Genomic DNA, 19148 nt, shown 5'->3' with positions numbered 1-19148 from the left:
ATACAAAATAAATAACACTAATGTCTATTCTTCTGGCCGGGAGTATATAATTTGTTCACATTGAGCAAGTTTCCATCTTATTCACATTCTGCCTTGGACAAGTTTTAATGTATTTCATTTTGAATGTACTGTTGTAATACGTAACGTATTAATATTTCACAATATACTGTAAATAATAAATTTTATGGAATCCTGTTATGACATACTGTATAAACAACTTTATAATCAGAGCTACTGGTTTCCATCTGCTAATAAGTGACTCTCCTTAATAAACATTAAGGAGAGTTACTTATACTGTCCATCTTAAAAATGTGGTAACCTCCTTTCACATCTACTGGCATGGCGACACATCTGTTAGGTGCTGCTGGCTGGACAAGTCAGAAATATATGCATCTGTGTTTTGCAATTTCAAGTTGTGGATTACAATGGCATATGACAAGTAACAGATTGATATGCCTTGGAAAAAACAGCCAGACTAAAAAAGTACAATCTCTGCAATGCATTCAAACCTCATCTGAAGCTGGTTGCCCTCATCCACTCTCCTAATTATCTTCTACCTCTGCTCTTTCTCTCTCTCTCTGTTACAAGTGTTTATGGGATTCCTTGTTCAAGGTGACAAGGAACCATATATTATGGTGAAACTGGGAAATCTGCAAATATCTACCTAGAAGAACATAAAAAATACATCTGCTGCCATAATTTTGGTCAGTTAAGTCTAAGTGATCATGCCTTGGATATCTTGTACAGAATCAAATGGAAGAAAACTACTATGCTTCACCACAACACATTCAAATTTGAAAGACTTCTTTTAGAATCAGCAGTAGATTTAACAAAAACCCAACCTAATCTTAAAAAATATGGTTGTATTATTATTATTATTATATGGACACCTCCATGGAGTTCAAAGACCCATCGCAGGAGACCCAAACTATTCACACAATCTACCATACCTCTCCTTAAACCCAATAACAGACAAAGCACTAACAACTGACTCTGGCAACCCATTCCATTCATTCACAACTCTCCAAGCATAAAATAAAGTCTTCACACTCCTACTAACCAAAGTTTTACTCAACATCAAGGGATAACTTCTTGTTATGCCACCCCCCACCCCCCCATACAGCCAAGCACAACATTTCACCTGCATCAATACTATAAAATCCTCTAAGTAACTTAAACGTATCTATTATATCTCCTGTTTTTTGTTTTTGCCTATCACTCAAATTCTGCAGTCCACACAATCTCGATCTATTCTCAAAGGGAACATTCCACAGACGACTTACTATCTTAGGTATTTGCCTCTGAATACTCTCCACATTTCCCATCGCAAAGAAATCCAGGAGACCAGACCTAAGAACAGTCATCCAGATGGGGATGTATCAAGGCCTTATCACGAACAATAACTTCTTCATCTCTGCTAGTTAGTGCGTGTGTGTTCTTCAACAGCCAAGTAATCTTATGAGCTACCTTAGCAATCTGACCAATATGTCCTCTAAACTTAAACTCTCTGTATACCACCACTCCTAAATCCCTAGCTTTATCTATTTCCTGGAATATAGTTCCATCAATATAATAGTATGCAGCTTCTAATCTATTTATCCCAAAACGTATAACTTTAATTTCACCACATTAAACTGACATCCAACTGATACTAATAGCCTATTTAAATCATCCTGCAAGCTCTCTGCATCACCTTGATTCACTATTACTCTACCTAATTTTGTCATCAGCAAACAACTGAATATTTCCTTTCAGGTTATGCAGAAAATAAACAATAGTGTTCTAGCACTAAAACTTGTGGCACACCACTAATCACAAGCTTTTGACTAGATTCTACTCCTCCATATACCACTCTGACATCTGTCCAGCAGCCACACTTTTATCCACATAACCAATGTCACGCCCATCCCCATTTGTTCTAATTTGAATAACAGAGTTCCACGTAGAATTCAGTCAAATGCCTTTGCAAAATCCAGCAAAACATCATGTAGACATTTCCTTATTCAATTCAGCTGTTCTTCTATTATAAAAAGTTACTAAATAACTAAGGCATGACCGACCTTTCATAAATTTATGCTGCCCTTTATAGAGTATCAAATTCTTATCCATCCAATTCTCTTTCAATTCTCTTTTTGAGCAATATTTTTTGCAGTACTTTTACTACCATGCCTGAGATACTGATTGGCCTATAATTCGCTACTGCAGTCTTAGAAGATTCTCTATGTAAAGGAATTATTTTGCCCTCTTTCCCCTTCCTTGGAACTCTACCAGAGCTGAGACTTAAAGAACCTAGTCAGAGGCAATGCCAGTTCCCTTGCCAAATTTTCACATTTTCGAGCTGATATCCCATCTAATCCCACAGCAGTATTTACACTGAGATTCTGCAATATTCTACTAATCTCCAATTCATCCACCTTTATTCCAACATAAGTCTCTGTCACATATGTCCCAGCATTAACCTCATTTCTGTAATATTATTATTATTATTACTTGACACCTCCAGGGAGTCCAAAGACTCATCAAGGGAGGGTACCTAATCTACCTCTCTGTCTCCACCACTCCATTCACCAACTGCAGCAAACCGCAACTACCATCATCTACTCGCCACCACCACCACCACCACTAATATTTTTTCAGACAATCACAAACATCCATGGCTATGGCAGGATTCGAACCTGCAGCCTTTTGGCTGGAGAGCGGGCATGCTAACCACTCGGCAAACCAGGATGGCAATATACCCTTGCAAAGTGGTCACTCAGTAACTCAACTATTTTATCTGCTTTTGTCACCTCATGGCCATCAGCATTCATGAAGGTTATTCTTCCATTGTCATTCTTTTTCTTACTTGCCACATAACAAAAGAACTTTTTGGGATTTCCTCTAGCCTGCTTGGCTAGTTTTTACTTGTAATCTGATTTTGCTTTCCTTGCCATACTGGTCACTTTATTGCTTGACCCCTTATTCTATTCATGAGTTTTCTGGTCACCTTTCACCTTATATACTTTCCATAGCATTTTCTTTTTCTGAACACATGTTTAATGATACTATTCATTTAATCCTACCAGATTAACCCTCCTTACCTTAGGTATACAATTTAATACAGCTTTCTCCAGATGTCCCTCGGCTATATTCCATGCACTACTAACATCAGTCCCTTTCAAAGTTTTATGCCATGGCACAGCTTCAAGCTTCTTACTAAGCTTGTCATAACCACCTGCCTTGTAGTTCCACATATACTCCTTAATTACAAAATATTCCTAATTTTTTACAATCTCCCAAGTCAAGACTTTAAGGTCACTTTCTTCAACTGGAGACAATATGGTCACCTTAGTTACAGATAGCTCTTCAGGTCTATTGCACCTCAAGTTCCCTCCATCACATGCTGCCTCAAGTAATTATCTATTAGCAGGTGTATAAATTCCATTTCCTTCCTACCATGTAATCCCTCATCCTTCTAGTCACCAGCGTTTACTTAGATTCTGCCCCACCACATACCACTTTTTGATACTTGTCCAGCAACCATCCTCTTATTCACATAGCGGGTGTCCTATCCATTCCCATTTGTTCTAATTAAACTTCCCAAGATTTGTGAAACTGTAATTTTTAGGCCATAGGGGGGTGTCCATCACAGGCCTTTAAGCTTTCAGTCTAATCTTTTTCCACTTATTATTTTGTGCAGTTTTGTGTGTTTTTACAATTTTAATATTGTTTTTCTGATGATGTCTCAATGACTGAGACAAAATACAGATAACTCTCGTATAATGCGGTACTTATACAATGCGGTTTCGATATAAGACGATCTACAAACTGTGGTAACCCTTTATCTTTTCATATATTTTTCACCCCACGACTTAAAAATCAAATTTGATGTTCGCTAAATTTGCCTCTGCCTGTATCGCGCATATAGTTATAAGTAGCGAATTTGTATTAGGAGAAGTACCCTTTAGTCCACATGTACATCAATTGTTTACCGTATAAAGTGTCTATTGTTGAAAATCGTCTTCATTTTCTACCAGGAAAGTGCATTAAAAATCATAAGTGTGTTAATCTCAATCTGAGCACGTTATTTTTTGGTGAGTTACATACAATATGTAATGCTTTTTTTTTATGTAAAAATTTTATTTTTATAGTAATGGCCACTTAGAGGGCTTTTGCAATATGGGTGAAAACGAAATTAGTGAATTAATTGATGGGGAAATAGATTTAAATGAGGAGGAACTGGTACAGTTAATAGATAACGTCAAACCAAATGGCGGGGAAAGTTCTGCCGAAGATTCTGATTGTGATGAATCCGTTAAAGAATTCAGTTTAAAGAAATTAACAGGAGGATTGAACTTGGTAAGAAAGTTATTTTATGGAAAATGATCTTGCAATGGATCGCTCCGGAAAATTCGATATTTGTTTACAATTGGATATTTGTTTAGCTCCATATTATGAACTTAATAAAAAATTGCAGCATAGTGGTAAGCAAGGTCTTATTACTGACTTCTTGATAACTAAACCAACCGAAGTATGCAATGAGAATTATATAAATGATGTCCAAGAGATTTCAAGTGATGACAACGTCTGGCCACCTCATAAATAAAGAACATCTATGAAATGTTAGTTTTGAAAAGAGTGATGATGATTAAAATATATGCTTTATTTTATTTTGCCTAAAATAAAATTTATAATTTTTTATAATTTTATACTATGTATTTGTTTCATAGTTTATGTTTTCTTAACTTACATGAATTACATGAAAAAAAGAACTATTTCGGAACCTAACCCTACTTTTTCTATGTGATCTGAGTCTCGCATAACACAATTTATATAACGCGGCATTTCAATGGAACCTAACATCTGCATTATATGAGGGTTACCTGTATAGGATTGGTTAAATGTTTGTTATTTATTTTGCTGTTTATATTCCATTAAATCTTATGAGTATCATAAAAAAATCGTTTTATACTTGGAGGAAGAGTATTTAACCAGAACATTGCCATGATAACACTCCTCTGTATAAACAGCTAGTCTCTGTCAGAGAAAAATAGATGGATTATAATGGTTTATAACTTCTTTCTCATAGATACAGGTTCACATCTGATTAATGCAAGATATATGAAAATAATCCTCAAATCCTTGAAATGCCATATAACAATTCAAATAACAGAAAGAAAAAGTACTTTTATAGCATTATATTAAAAGGTTGGGGGGGGGGGGTATTAGTTTAATATCTCGTGCAAGCAAGATTTTATTAAAGATCATTCTAAATAGGATTGAGGCCAAAGTTGAAACAAATACCTGAGGAACAAGCAGGTTTTAGGAATGGCAAGGGTAACAGAGATCAGATCCTTTGGCTTAGACAGATCACAGAAAAGTATAAAGAATTTAGACTCCCGATGGTAATGTGTTTCATAGATTACTCTAAAGCTTTTGGCTATGTTCGAAGCAAGAAAGCAAGGAACCATGGTAAGAACAGGTGTTAGATTAACTGATTGGCTTCAGGTTGGAAAGGGAGTTAGGCAAGGATGTCTATTTTCTCCTCACTTGTTTAGTATCTATGCTGAGGACATAATGCATGCAGCATTGGATGGGCTCAAAACAGGAATTATAATAGGATATATGATATATTAATCAGTAATCTGAGGTATGTCGATCTGTAATGACAAGGAAGAACTAGGACAAATTCTTGACAAAGTTAATGAGATCAGTAAGAACAGAGGACTTCATCTCAATCCTAGCAAGACAAAGATTATGGTTCTCAAAGGAAATACAGACAGGGAAGCTCCTGAGAAACTTTTACATTAATGGAGAAAAAATTCAGAAAGTCAGCAAGTTTGAGTACCTGGGATCCATTATTAATGTGAAGAATTGCTGTTCAGAAGACATCAGAAGAAGATTAGGAATGGCTAGATTTCTCTGACTGTTGTCTAAAATCTGGAAGGATGGCTCTATCTCCACAGGAACAAAGTTGAAGATTTTGGATGCAGCTGTTTTTCCAACAGCGACTTATGGATATGAGACTTGGAACCTAAAGAATTCTGATATGAAAAGGATAGCTGTTTTGGAAATCTGGTGTTAAAAAAGGCTATTGAGGATATCATATACTGAAAGGCAGACAAATGGATGAGTGCTAGAAAGGATCAGTAGAACTTTAAGGATATTGTCATTAGAAAGTTAAAATAATTTGGATATACTGAAAGGATGAAAGAAGGGCTTCTCTGAACAGTAATAGAAAGTTCCTGGAAAAAGAAGAAGGAGTAGACCGTCAGTGTGATGGATATGGTGGTGTGTCTGGAGTGACTGATCTTCAGAGAGTTGAAGCCTCCAGAAAAACATACAACAGGACCACCTGGTGAGAACTGTTGTGGCACATCACTGAGCAAGAGTAACCACACGGCACTGTTGATGTCCAATAAACAGAGGGATGGGAAAAAAACCTAGGATTTTTTTTTTACTGCATTAATTAGATGTGAAATGAAAGGAGATGAATAAGCTGCAACCAGTCCTCCCTGCTTTCAGTGGTTACAAATCTGCAATCAGTCCTTGGGACATTTGTGGCTATTCTTATTTATGAGTTAGCAGCCAGAGGTACTGTGAGTTTAAATCATATGCATGATTTGTACATCACAGATCAACAAATTATATATCTTAATTTCATATCAGAAATTTATGTAATTTTGTTTCTTTCTAATACAGTAAATGAAATGTTTTCGTGATTCTTTTCAGATTTATATATTGACCTGCAATTTTGAAGATTAAGCAATGCCGACTCTCTCTCTCTCACACAATATCCTTACAGCCATTACTTGGCTGTAAGGATATTGTGATGACTATCTCTCTCTCTCTATGCTGAAGTTTCATTTCTGCTGTTATATAATATTAATAAAATATTAGTTCTGGGTTAATAGTTAATTCTGTTAACCTGTACACTGAAATTACTGAATGGTAATATTTAACTAAAAAAAATGTGTGATTCATTATGGCATAATGTCATCTCTATGATCAACCTGAAGTCCACAAGAATGGTAATCCATTATGCTCAATAGTGGACTGTATTGGCTCTTCTTACTACCATGCAAAAGATTTTTCTCCTCATCTCTGGAATCTCACAGGCAACACTACCTCTTACATTAATAACAGGCTTTACTAAAAGAGAAAATTAAAGATTTATGTCTGTCTAAATAATGAGATTATAGTTTTGTTTGATGTAGTCTCCCTATTCACCAATATACCACCATAAGAGACTCTTCAGTTTCTGCAATCTGATTTCCTAGACAAAGACTGCTGGTATATTAAAATTCATCATCATCAATGCAGGCTATTTTACATGGTGGAATAAGTTGATCAAAGAAATCAGAGAAACAGCAATGGCCAGTCCTATCTCACCAGCTTTAGCTGACTAAGTTATGGTTCATCTAGAAAATCAACTTTTTCACACTGTTTTTTCCTGAACCTCATATATGGTTAAATATTTTAGATGATATATTTGCAGTCTGGTACACCTTAAGTCAGAATGACTTCAGTTCCTGTAGAAAATAAATTCTTTGTACTACCACATTAAGTTCACTATTGAACATCAATCCAATAACCATCTACCCTTTCTATTGGATACCTTAATAATTCAAGATCAAGTTGAATTTTCAGTTTATTGAAAACCAACCTACAATCAGATTACAATCCCTTAAAGTGACCTCAGAACAAATGGATTCTTTGCACATTCAATCTATATACTTCCTCCAAACCAGAAACAGAAAGAACACAGAAACTGTGTTCTTTCTTTCTTACCATCTAGGATACATTACCACCTCTTTCTTTCTTAACACAAAGGATAATTACCACCCCTCTCTCTCTCTCCTTACCAGATGTCTATCAGGTACCATGCTCAATATCATCTTTGCTATTTTGAACAGACTGGCTGTTCTGCTTTGAATAGAATCCAAGATCAAGACTATATTGCATTTTTGGAATCCAACAATTCTGGCTTTGCTTCTCATGATTTTGACACTAGGTACAGAGTTCTTTGAAAGCAAACAAAGATTCTTCATTCCAGCAGGTTCAAATCTGATGATCTTTTCCTTAAAACACATGAAACACCACAATATCATTCAAACCTTTAACCACTCAGTCTGTATGCCAATCTCTATGTTTTGGGAAGTGATTACTATGAATTGCTCATAACGTTTTTATCTATACAACTTTTACATTTTCCTTTGAAGTCTAAATAGTGCAACCCTAGTACTTCACCTGTGATCAAGGACACAAGTAAGTAGGCACATGCTTCATGACTCATTTGATTCATGTTTTGAATGTAGCTACTGGTCTGTCTTCTTGGTGATATTTGTGTTTAGTTGAATAAAATAATATTGCAATTTTTGAATAAAATTCTATATTTTTTGTGTGTGTAAACCATGACAGTTTCTATAATTTATAGCATATTTTTTTTTGCTGTTATGTTACTGTGCATTATTTTTATTATCACTATTATAATTCTTTTGTTGCTTAGTTTTTGTCCAGGATAAATAGCTGTTTTGATTTTACCAAAGACAACTTCTTCGAACAAAAGAATTGTTCGTTTACTGCTGAAATACAATCAAATAAAAGCAAAATAAATTCTTCATTGAACACTTAAATATAAAAATTGGTATGGCTTACATGTTTTTCACCAATACTTTGAAGCGTACAGTGAAAATAAGCTAAAAAAAATTACTTACTAAACAAGCATTCATTTTTAATTCTGGAAAAGTATCCTTTAGCAACTCCACAACAACAGGTGTCAATGATGCCAGCATACCTTGTTTAGCATTCATGTAAGACTTAGCTATATATAAAGCTCTTCGTATGACTCTTCGAAGACAACCTCTGTAAGTATATGTACCATTATTAAATTACTATAATGAACTGATTATATACATGACATGGATCTACAGAGTCAAAGGAATAAATAGCCATCTCAAAATACTTCATAAATCAACAATTCCATCTAGAAGATAAATATACGGTGACAGGAAGAGTGATAATCATGTAATTTAAGCAGGTAATACTAATTTAATAGTGCAATACATGCATACATCCAAAACATTTGATTACAGATTTTATTAAGTCATACCTTAGCATTTTAAATATGACAGTCAAATGAATATAACATCTCTGTAGCACAGCTGGAAGAACAATAGGGCACTGCTCCCTTCAAGTGGCAAAGACCTCTCTTCATTATGAAGAGAGGAATCCTTATATGAGCTTTTCAAATGAAAATGAGTTAGGTGATCTCATATGGGATAACAAGGCCCTCCCCTCCTCCCTTCTGAAACAATGTTTTTCATTCCTGCATTTCATCCTCAGCCAGCCTGGTTGGCCACGTAGATAGCATACACCAGGGTTTCCCAAACTGTGTCCCACAGAACACTGATGTTCCACAGAAAGTGAATAAGTGTTCCATGAAATATTATCAAAATTAATATGAGACTGGAATGGTTTTTAATGCTGCAACAAGTTGAAACATGTGTGAAAATCAGGAACTCCTCACTCTGCATGTGGATTGTACTATTAAGGCCAGTGCATGCTGGCCTTGACTCAGCCTCCTGCAGTTGTCGACACCCTCAAGCATGAGTGAAGTACAGAGGTATCTATTCTAGGAAATGTGTGGTCATAAGCAAAGTCAATGCAATGTGCTGCAGTCCAGCATGCCTGTAGTGTGCACTGTCGCATTTTTGCAATGTGATACAGCCTGCTTCAGCGATAGTGTGCATTTAGCTTTACATTGAATATGAGACCGATGATACTCAACTCTAACCAAGGTGTTCCATTAAAATTTCAACATCTGTGAAGTGTTCCATTGTAGGAAAAGTTTGGGAAACACTGGCATACACATTCTCCAATCAACAGGATGTGGTCTCAGCTATGGATATTAGTAAAAGCCTGCTCTGAACGAGTTTACATAGCTCCTCTAGTTTATAAGGCTTATTTTTTTTAAATTACCATTAGTGGGCAATAAATGGCATCGTACGTAGATGGTGAATAGTGATGCAGAGTGTTGACAAAGGATTAAGTGGTGTAGATGGTGGGTTACATGATGCAGAGTAGCCTCCTACAATGACTACTTGAATCTCACAAAATGTAACATAATAAGAACACCCACATTTGCCTTTTAGATGGCAAGATTAGTATTCAAATCCCAGCTTGGATGTGGGCTTTTCAATAAGACAGGAAAACTTTTCCCTCAGGGAAACTTGCTTTTTTTTTTTTAGTTTACAAATCATTCAAACTAGCTGATTCACATGCAATTAAAAGATATAGTATACTAATCTCATAGCTTTCATTCTTTCAGATGGCATTCTAACCAACCAACCAATCTCAGCATCTTAAACTTTGCAATTGTTTTTAAAAGAAATATCTGAATATCAACTCCTATAGAACAGTAATACTTCTTTTTCACAATATTAGAGGGCATCCAATTAGGACTTGAGATCTTCTGCCTGTTACAACTTGTACTGTTTCACTTGCTCACTGTCACACATAAATTGTGTAACATGTTGTTTGCTCTGAAGATGCTGGTTTGAAATCAAGCAAAATATGGGCCAGTTAATAATTTTTTTATATATAATTTAGTTTCTTTGGTGTTGTAATATCGTTAAAATAAGTTATAATGCCCAATACCTAATCAATACTTTGTCAAAGTAGATGAGTGGTAAGAAAGTCATGCAAAACAGGGCAAGTGAGCTGGTGAAAGAAACAATCAATGGTAACACAAATGATGCAAGCAATGCGAGCATAGCATAAGTTGGGAATAGCAAATGTGGCATAAATGTGGTGAATAGCACAGCATAGAGTAGTAATGTGGTCGCCGACCTCCGATAGGAGATGGCACTCAAAGAAGAAAGAGTAGTAGTAAGACAGAGGAAGAATGCAAAAGATGGTGGAATAGTAAAAGAATGAAGAAAGAATGGTGAAGAAGTTAGTGTGAAAATATATTGACACAAATGAAGATATCAGAAAAGAATCTGTAAAGTTGAGGAATGAACTGAGGCATATGCAAAGTGAGATATGATATTTAAAGAAGGGATTGTAATTGGAGAAGTAAGAAGGAGGTACTAGCAGCATATGAATCAAAGATAAATGGGGGGAAAGTGGTATAATGTTGTATGGGGACTCAATGGCGAAAGGTGTAAAAATGGGGCATGTGTCAAAAGTACTCTGAGAGGAGCGATGATAGAAAGAGTGAATGAAGCTGTGGAGAGAGGAGAAAATGCAGAGGAGATAACTGTGCTGGTGGGAACAAACGGTTTGCAAGGAGATGTGAAATGAGGCAGTGATGGATTTGTGAGTATTGCTAGAGATAACTAGAGATAGCAAACCTGAGGAGTTTGTGAGAGAGAGAGTACTATATGGATGTTGTCAAGGTATGATAGTAGAGAGCTGAAAGGAAGAGCAATGATTAAGAATAGTGCAGGAAGAAAGATTAGAAAAATATGTGGATATATGGGATAAATTTGAAGGTAGGAGAGAGAGAGAGAGAGAGATTTGCTGGAAATGGACTATATTTGAGTGAGAGCAACATTGTGAAGCTTAGATTGCTGATGAGAGGAGAAGAGCGTGTAGTTAGTCAGGAAATGAAAACTAGGCAGCGAGACAGTGAGTATAAGATACAAATGATATAAAGGATGTGAGATAAAGGATGAAGTAATCTTGATCCCTTCATCCTTTATGAAGACAAGATAAGGATAAAAAGATGAACTCAATGGGAGCAGCAAAGTCAAAGGACTCAAATGATGGGAGTAAGGACAGAGGAGAGCAATTAGACTGATAGATGATCTATCTCTTACCAACTCACTCTACCCCCCTCCCACTTTCACATAGACATTTAGTCTCTGCAATTAGTATATTCTACAAATATTTTCATGGAAAATGCTCATCTGAAACAGCATCAATAATTCCCCCCACTCTATACTAAACCCATTGGAACACATACAATCACCGCCCAGCATCCCTTCACAGTACACCTTGAAACCGACGGAACAAGTTTCTTTTCCTCCTCCTTCATCCCTGTTACTGCTGTATTGTGGAACAGTCTTCTCCCCTGATGTATTTCCCAAGGAATACAATATACAGGCTTTTTAATCTACTTTAAACTACTCTATTATATCTATCCTCATGTGCTCTATTTTATGTAATAAAGTTCCATGGGTATCCTTTCAACTGCCTTTACAAAGTCTAACAGTAACATTACTGAGGCATGACCTACAATTCACAAAACCATGCTGATCCCCCACCATTATACAGTATCATATGAGGGTGGTCTGAAAAGTTCTCAGCCTAACAATAAAATAAAAGAATTTATAATTTCAAAATTATTTTTATTTTTCAACATAATCTCCCTTAAGACTAATACATTTATTCCAGCAATGCCCCAGCTCCATTATCCCATCCCCTTAGTAGTTCTCAGTAAGATCTGCAAAATACCCCTCTACAGCTGCAATCACTTCTTGATTCGAAAGAAAAATGCTGACCGGCGAGGAATAGTTTTTGTTTTGGGAAGAGACAGAAGTAAGAGGGAGCCAAATCTGGGGAACAAGGTAGATGTTCCAACAATCCATAGTGCAGATCCCTTAATTTTCCCATTGCCAAAACATCTTTGTGGGCAGATGCATTGTCATGATGAAAGATGATTCTTTTCTTCTGCAAACCGGGTCTTTTCTCACGAATTTTTTCATCTAGTCTGGTTAAAAGATCGGAATAATATTCTCCCAGTTATTGTTTTACCCTTTTCAAGATAATTAATAAACAAAATGCCTTTAGCATCCTAAAACACGGATGCCATGACCTTTCCTGCTGAAGGAACCGACTTTGTCTTCTTTGCGCTGAACTGGCTTCTGTCCACTGTTTTGACTGCTGTTTGGATTCTGGTGTGTAATGGTGAATCCAAGTCTCATCTGTAGTAATAAATTGATGTACAAAATCAGTTTTATTCTTGTTAAAATGCTCCAAGCACTGTTCAGAGATTTTCATGTGAGTGCGTTTTTGATTTGCTGTGATCAAGTGTGGCAACTACCTTGTGCAAAGCTTTTTCATTTGCAATTCTTCATGCAAAATATATCCTACACGTTCTTTTGAAATGCCTATAGTGTCAGCAATTTCATGCACTTTGACTAGTCAGTCATCCAATACCATATCGTGCATTTGAGCAATAATTTCTGGTGTTGTTACACTCTTTGGACGTCCTTCACGTGGATCATCTTTAAGGCTGGTTTGGCCACATTTAAACTTGATAGCCCATTTCTTAATTGCTGAAAACGAAGAAGAAGAGTGCCCATAAACTATTAATGAACTTCAAATGAATTTCTTTTTGGCATTAAACCTTTTAGAAAGAATTTTATATTCGCATGATACTCAATTTTATCCATTTCAAGGGATACAGACAACACTTTGGCTTCAGACAGCTGTATAAAACAAACTACTTGATAGAATGACTTGCAATTTTACATGGATGCTTATGACAGATGTATCAACTTAGAAGAAAAAAATAAAATCATGTTGATAGTATTGCCATCTATGGTTAAGGCCGAGAACTTTTCAGACCACCCTTGTATACCATACCACATCCATTACTGAATTTTGTCCTTAATCAACTTCAATACTTTGAGCACCAGTTCCTGAGATGCTGATTGGCCTATAATTTATTACTGCCTTGGAGCCTCCTTTGAACATAAAACAATTTTTCTCTTCTTCCCTCCCTTGAGACCCATCACAGAACAGTCTAGAGTGGTAACATTCCAGACTCTGGAACAGTCTCTAGAGACTCTCAATTTCCTAGCATATTCTTATATGTGAACTTACATTTCATATGATCCTTGAGCTGTATTTGCATCAAGATTCTGTAATATCCTAAGTATCTCTATTTCCACATCCCTCCCCCATCCTATTCATTACTGCAATATCTCTACCTGGATTATTATAGCCTTGCAAAGTGATCACTCAGTAAATGAACATTTTGACTGGATATTGATTCATCAGAATTCATCAAATTTAATCCAATATAGTCATTTTTTCTTTTACTTGTCATATCAGAGTGAAAAAACTTGCTCATATTTCCTTTGGCTAATTCAGTTAATTTCTCCTCATATGATGACTTTGCCTTCCTTACCATTCATGTCAACCATCTTGCTTGTGCTCAGTACTTTTCATGAGCTTTCTGATCACTTACCTCCTTAAATTCACCCCACATTTTTTTTTTTTTTTCACAGCTACTGCTTGATGATGATCCTTAGACGTTTAACTTCCAACTGATTTATCTCCCTGAACTCTAAAGAAAGCAGTCCAATACTACTTCCTTCAAATATCTCTTATACTATAAACTGCCCATGTACTATAACATCATTTCCCTGAACTTTCTTATGACTCTTTTATCTTATTCTCACTATCTTCTTTGAAGACATTATATTTCCTCACATTCTATTCCAATAACTATATTATTATCTGTTAGCCATGTCTCACTAATGACAATAACTTTGTACCAAAAAGAAGTAACCAATGACTAAACTCTTTCCCCTTGTTCTGGATGCTCCTGGCATTATATACACTAGATGAAATCCCTCTAGATGAATTCCTTAAACAAAGATGAACTGAGGTACTATTGCTCAAGTACACACTGGAGCCACGTGAAACATACAACCTAAATATAACTAAGTCTAAAACTAAATTTACATCTATCTTACTGAATTACAGCATTTTCTAGGAATTTAAACATCAAATTCCATCATTTAATTCACTTCTGAACAATAAAATTTTAAAAATAATATCTTAAAAGGATATCTTAATACAGTGAAATGCTATACTTTATATTACTATATTAAGTTACATTTTAAATAACGTACTCAGCATAAAACTGGTCAGGAGTCATCCCATCAGAGATTGAAATACAAAACATGCGAGCATGATCAGCAAGTATTCTATAGGCTGAATCCAAACCACTGCTATCATCTGTTCCAAATTTGCCTGCATATGGTTTCACCTTAAAAATCTAAAAAACAACAAAACAAAACAAAAAAAAATTAAACTTCTATTTTTTTATGCTTTACTATACTTGTAGCAAACTAAATTTTATATACTATTTTTTATACAAATACCATTTTTTAAACAAACAGGAATATAATTACTAAAATAAAGAGCTAAAGGGATTCAGTATGTGATGCAAAATTATATAAATCAAGTAGATATTAAATCCAGCATTATTTCAAAGCTGAATGTAGAAACTATAAAAGTTTCATAAAAAGGTTGACCAGAGAGCTTACGGAAATACACTTGCCGGGATTCACGAGTTGCCCTAGAGTGGACCAAATAGAAGACATGAGCACTTGCCCAAGCATCCATATATACATCTTTTATTGGTCGATTTTGATAAGGTTTCACTGGCCTGATAGCTATTCTGAACTGGTTAGTTCTCAGAGACCAAGCAGAAACCTTAAGAGAGCAAAACTCTCGTTCAGTACTAAGGAACTTGAAGTGTCGGAGAGGTGTATTTTTCATAAGCGAATTCTCAGTCAGTGCATAAAGTATTTATTAAAATAAAGAGCCAAAGGGCTTCAGTTTGGCGATGCAAAATTATATAAATCAAGTGGATATTAAATCCAGCATAGTCCATGAAAGAGCAATTCATGAATGCCAGCGAATGTATTCCCGTACGCTCTCTGGTCAACTTTTTTTTACGAAACTTTCATAGTTTTTACATTCGGCTTTGAAATAATGCTGGATTTAATATCCACTTGATTTATATAATTTTGCATTGCTGAAGCCCTTTGGATCTTTAGTTAGTAAATACTTTATGCACTGACCGTGAGTGCACTTATGCAAAATACACCTCTCCGACACTTCGAGTTCCTTAGTACTGAACGAGAGTTTTTGCTCTCAAGGTTTCTTCTAGTCTGGCTCCCATTGAAGGGGGGGGAGGCTTAAGATTTGGGGGCGAGGGTCTGCCTTGAGAGAGAGCAATTTGAGTCTCTGGGGATTTGTGTTTTCCAGAAGGGCTTCTATCAGGGGCTGTGTCAGTGGATGCTTTTCTCTGGAATGTGAGCAGTTCTGCTCAGTGGTAAGGTGAGCCTGTCACCGGGTGGAACCAATGCTGAGTTGTATGATCTTTCGGTCACTCGTAGATAGTGAATGAAAGATCTGGGGGATCACCTAATTTTTTAGAGAGGTGCTTTACTTAAACAATGCCTGGTCTCCGAGGAGAACCAACCAGTTCGAAACAGCTGTCTGGCCAGTGAAACCTTATCAAAATTGACAAACAAAAAGCGAATATATGGACACTTGGGCAAGCGCTCGCGTCTTCTATATGGTCCATACTAGGGCAACTCATGAATACTAGCAAATGTATTCCCGTAAACTCTCTCTGGTCAACCGTTCTATGAAACTTTCATAGTTTCTACATTTGGCTTTGAAATAATGCTGGATTTAATATCCAACTTGATTTATAAAAGGAATATAATTTCTTGTCAAGTATACTTCATAACCATGAAAAAACTTCCCACAACTATAAACAAAGTATCAAGTTAAAAAATGGATTTAATTATCCACAGCAGAATTCCTCCCCCCTTTTTTTTTATATAACCTAGGATTTACACTTAACTTTTTTTGTTTCAATCAGCCTTAACTGATTTTCGTATATAATTAGTAAAATAACATTAACCATGGCTTTTCAATATCAGTGGTTGGGTAGTCCCCCACCCATCCCCCTGAGTTACAGCTGAGAAAGTGCTAAGGCTATGAGTCGAGTCAAGTGGGCTCTGTTTCTCCATATGTGTTTATGAGTTCAGAATGTCTATTTGTAAGAGAGTAAATAATGTAAATAGAGTAAAAAGCTATATTTCCGTGAGAGAATCCTGCTGTCTCTAAGACCAGCTAAGTCAACTTCAATAGAAAAAACTGTTTCTAGTTGCTCAGGTTCTGCCCCTATCAAAGGGCATGCATCATTTTTCTGTATCAAAGCTCTCTGTCATCTCAATCTTAATTTACATTGTGGGGAGTTGCACTAGAACTGTCAGAAGCCCACAATTTCTATTTCACTATATCATTATTTTCACAAAATAATGTCGCAAAAAATTTTATACCCTTTTGGTTTCAAGATTTCCACTTTCAGGCAAAATAAGTTCTGTCTATTAATTGTATTATTGTGCAGTTCAGATCTCTCAGATGGATAAAAGCATCCTTAAGCACAACAGTTAATAAGAATAGACCGAATGGTCTGTTTTTATTAACTGGTGCTTAAAAGTATTTTCAGCATTACATTTATTAAAATACACATAATCCATTAAAATACATACAGAAGAAATGCAATAATAGATGAACTTTTAAAACACTTAATTATTAACACTAGGCAAACAATAAATGCTGGACGTAAACCTTTTTCTTCATGAATAACTAGATATACATAAATTCATAAGAAAATGCTTATTGATAATAATTATCTTAAAATACATCAAATATTTTTAAAAGACAGGCCATATAACAATAGATTTTACCTTTATGGCATAGGCTGCAAGTTAGAGATTACATCTGACATGCTATATAAAACTTATTATTTACAGATACTGAGAATAAGAATCTCTCAAATTTTTGGTATGGATATACAATTGTTTCTGTACAATACAATAAGGTCTTGGACCTCTCTCTGAATAAGCATTCAGACTGAAAACTGAATAGAAGAATTTTACAATTGACCAAAGGATTCTAATGGTCTGTAGTGACTCTATGCTAAGCAAGACCAAACTTATTAGATTTCTGGTAGTGGATATAGTGGTGGCATTCCTGAAGTCTTCTCTTCTTAGTAGAATAGCACGTTTGTCTAAAATATATAACAGAATTTGCAAGGCATAATACTTGCAAGAGACAAAGAAAAAATTTTAGTTTTTTGTGGATAAGAAAATAGACAGTTTGTTGACACAAAATATGTGGACATAAGATTATATTTCTTCAGGATTCTTGCAAATGATTCAGAGATACCAGAGATTATTATTATTATAGGATATCTCCATGGAGTCTGGAGACTTATCATGGGAGACCCAAACTAACGATTATACAAACAAGGCCATCATACCTCTCCTTAAACTCATTCACTGGTGGGAAACTCACAACTGCTTCTGACAATCCATTCCATTCATTCACCATTCTCCATGCAAAAATCTGGTCCACACACCCTATTAACCACACACAACTTACATAACTTCCACTGATGGCCCTAGTTCTCTGACTATTTGTCATCATCATCATCAAATTCCTGCCATGTACCCTCAAGGGGTGTACAGGATATGACAGTACTACATGAAAAAATTACATCATTACTAACTTCCTATCTACAATTTTCCTCCAAATCAGTCTGTTACTTGTCAAGACTCCAACATTATCAGATCTTATATTTCTATCGTCTAAGGCACATTGTTCCACCTATATCTTGGTCTTCCTCTGGGTCGTTTTCCTGCCAACCTGGCAGAGAACACTTGTTTTGCTAATCTTTCCTCTCCCATTCTATTTAAGTGACCATACCACCTGAGATTAGCTCTGCTAACACATTCCTGGATGCTGACAATTTCAAGTTCTTTCCTAATATCCTCATTTTTAATATGATATTGCCATTGATGCCATCTGTTCATGCCTCTAATCTTTCTCAGGACTCTCATATCTGTGGTCTCTAGTCTTTGGTCAAGTGTTTTACTTCTGACCCAGCTCTCAGATCCATAAGTTAAAACTGGTTTGAACACTGTCTTGTATACAGCTAATTTAGCGTTCCGACTAATTTCTCTCTTATTCCATATGAATTTATTCAATTGACTTCCCACCATACCAGCTTTGCTGCTTCTGTTGTCTATTTCTATATTTAATTTACCATCTTCAGTAAAAATCGTGCCTAAGTAGCTGAAATGTTTTACTTGTTCCACAGGTTCCGTTCACAACACAGTTGACATTTTCAACAATTCTACCTATTTTCATTGTCTTTGTCTTTTTAATGCTGACCTTCATACCATATCTATTACAACAGTTATTCTCTTTAGTCAGGGAATCTTTCAAACTTGTAGTGGATTTATTTAGAAGTATAACATCATCTGCATAAAGCAAAGAGCTGACATTAACATCTCCAATTTTGATATCAGGTTTAATACCACTTTCCTTCATAATGT

The 19148-nt window shown here is 35.7% G+C and overlaps 1 protein-coding gene across 1 annotated transcript in view; it reads right to left on the bottom strand.

Moving 5' to 3' along the window:
• LOC150105578 (alanine--tRNA ligase, cytoplasmic-like) overlaps positions 1–19148 on the bottom strand; it is a 270365-nt gene that overhangs the window by 161867 nt on the left and 89350 nt on the right. The window contains exons 7-8 of the mRNA XM_090394928.1: positions 14853–14998; positions 8697–8844 (exon numbers count right to left, since the gene is read on the bottom strand). Coding sequence (XP_090251054.1) covers positions 8697–8844; positions 14853–14998 — 294 coding nt within the window. The remainder of the gene's footprint in view (positions 1–8696; positions 8845–14852; positions 14999–19148) is intronic.

Source organism: Typopeltis vanoorti, chromosome 6 (assembly GCF_054136105.1).
Source record: "Typopeltis vanoorti isolate ZY-2024b chromosome 6, IOZ_Tvanoo_1.0, whole genome shotgun sequence".
Taxonomy (NCBI): Eukaryota; Metazoa; Arthropoda; class Arachnida; order Uropygi; family Thelyphonidae; genus Typopeltis; species Typopeltis vanoorti.
Note: the sequence above shows the minus strand (reverse complement) of the source record. Positions and strands in the feature narration are given on the sequence as shown.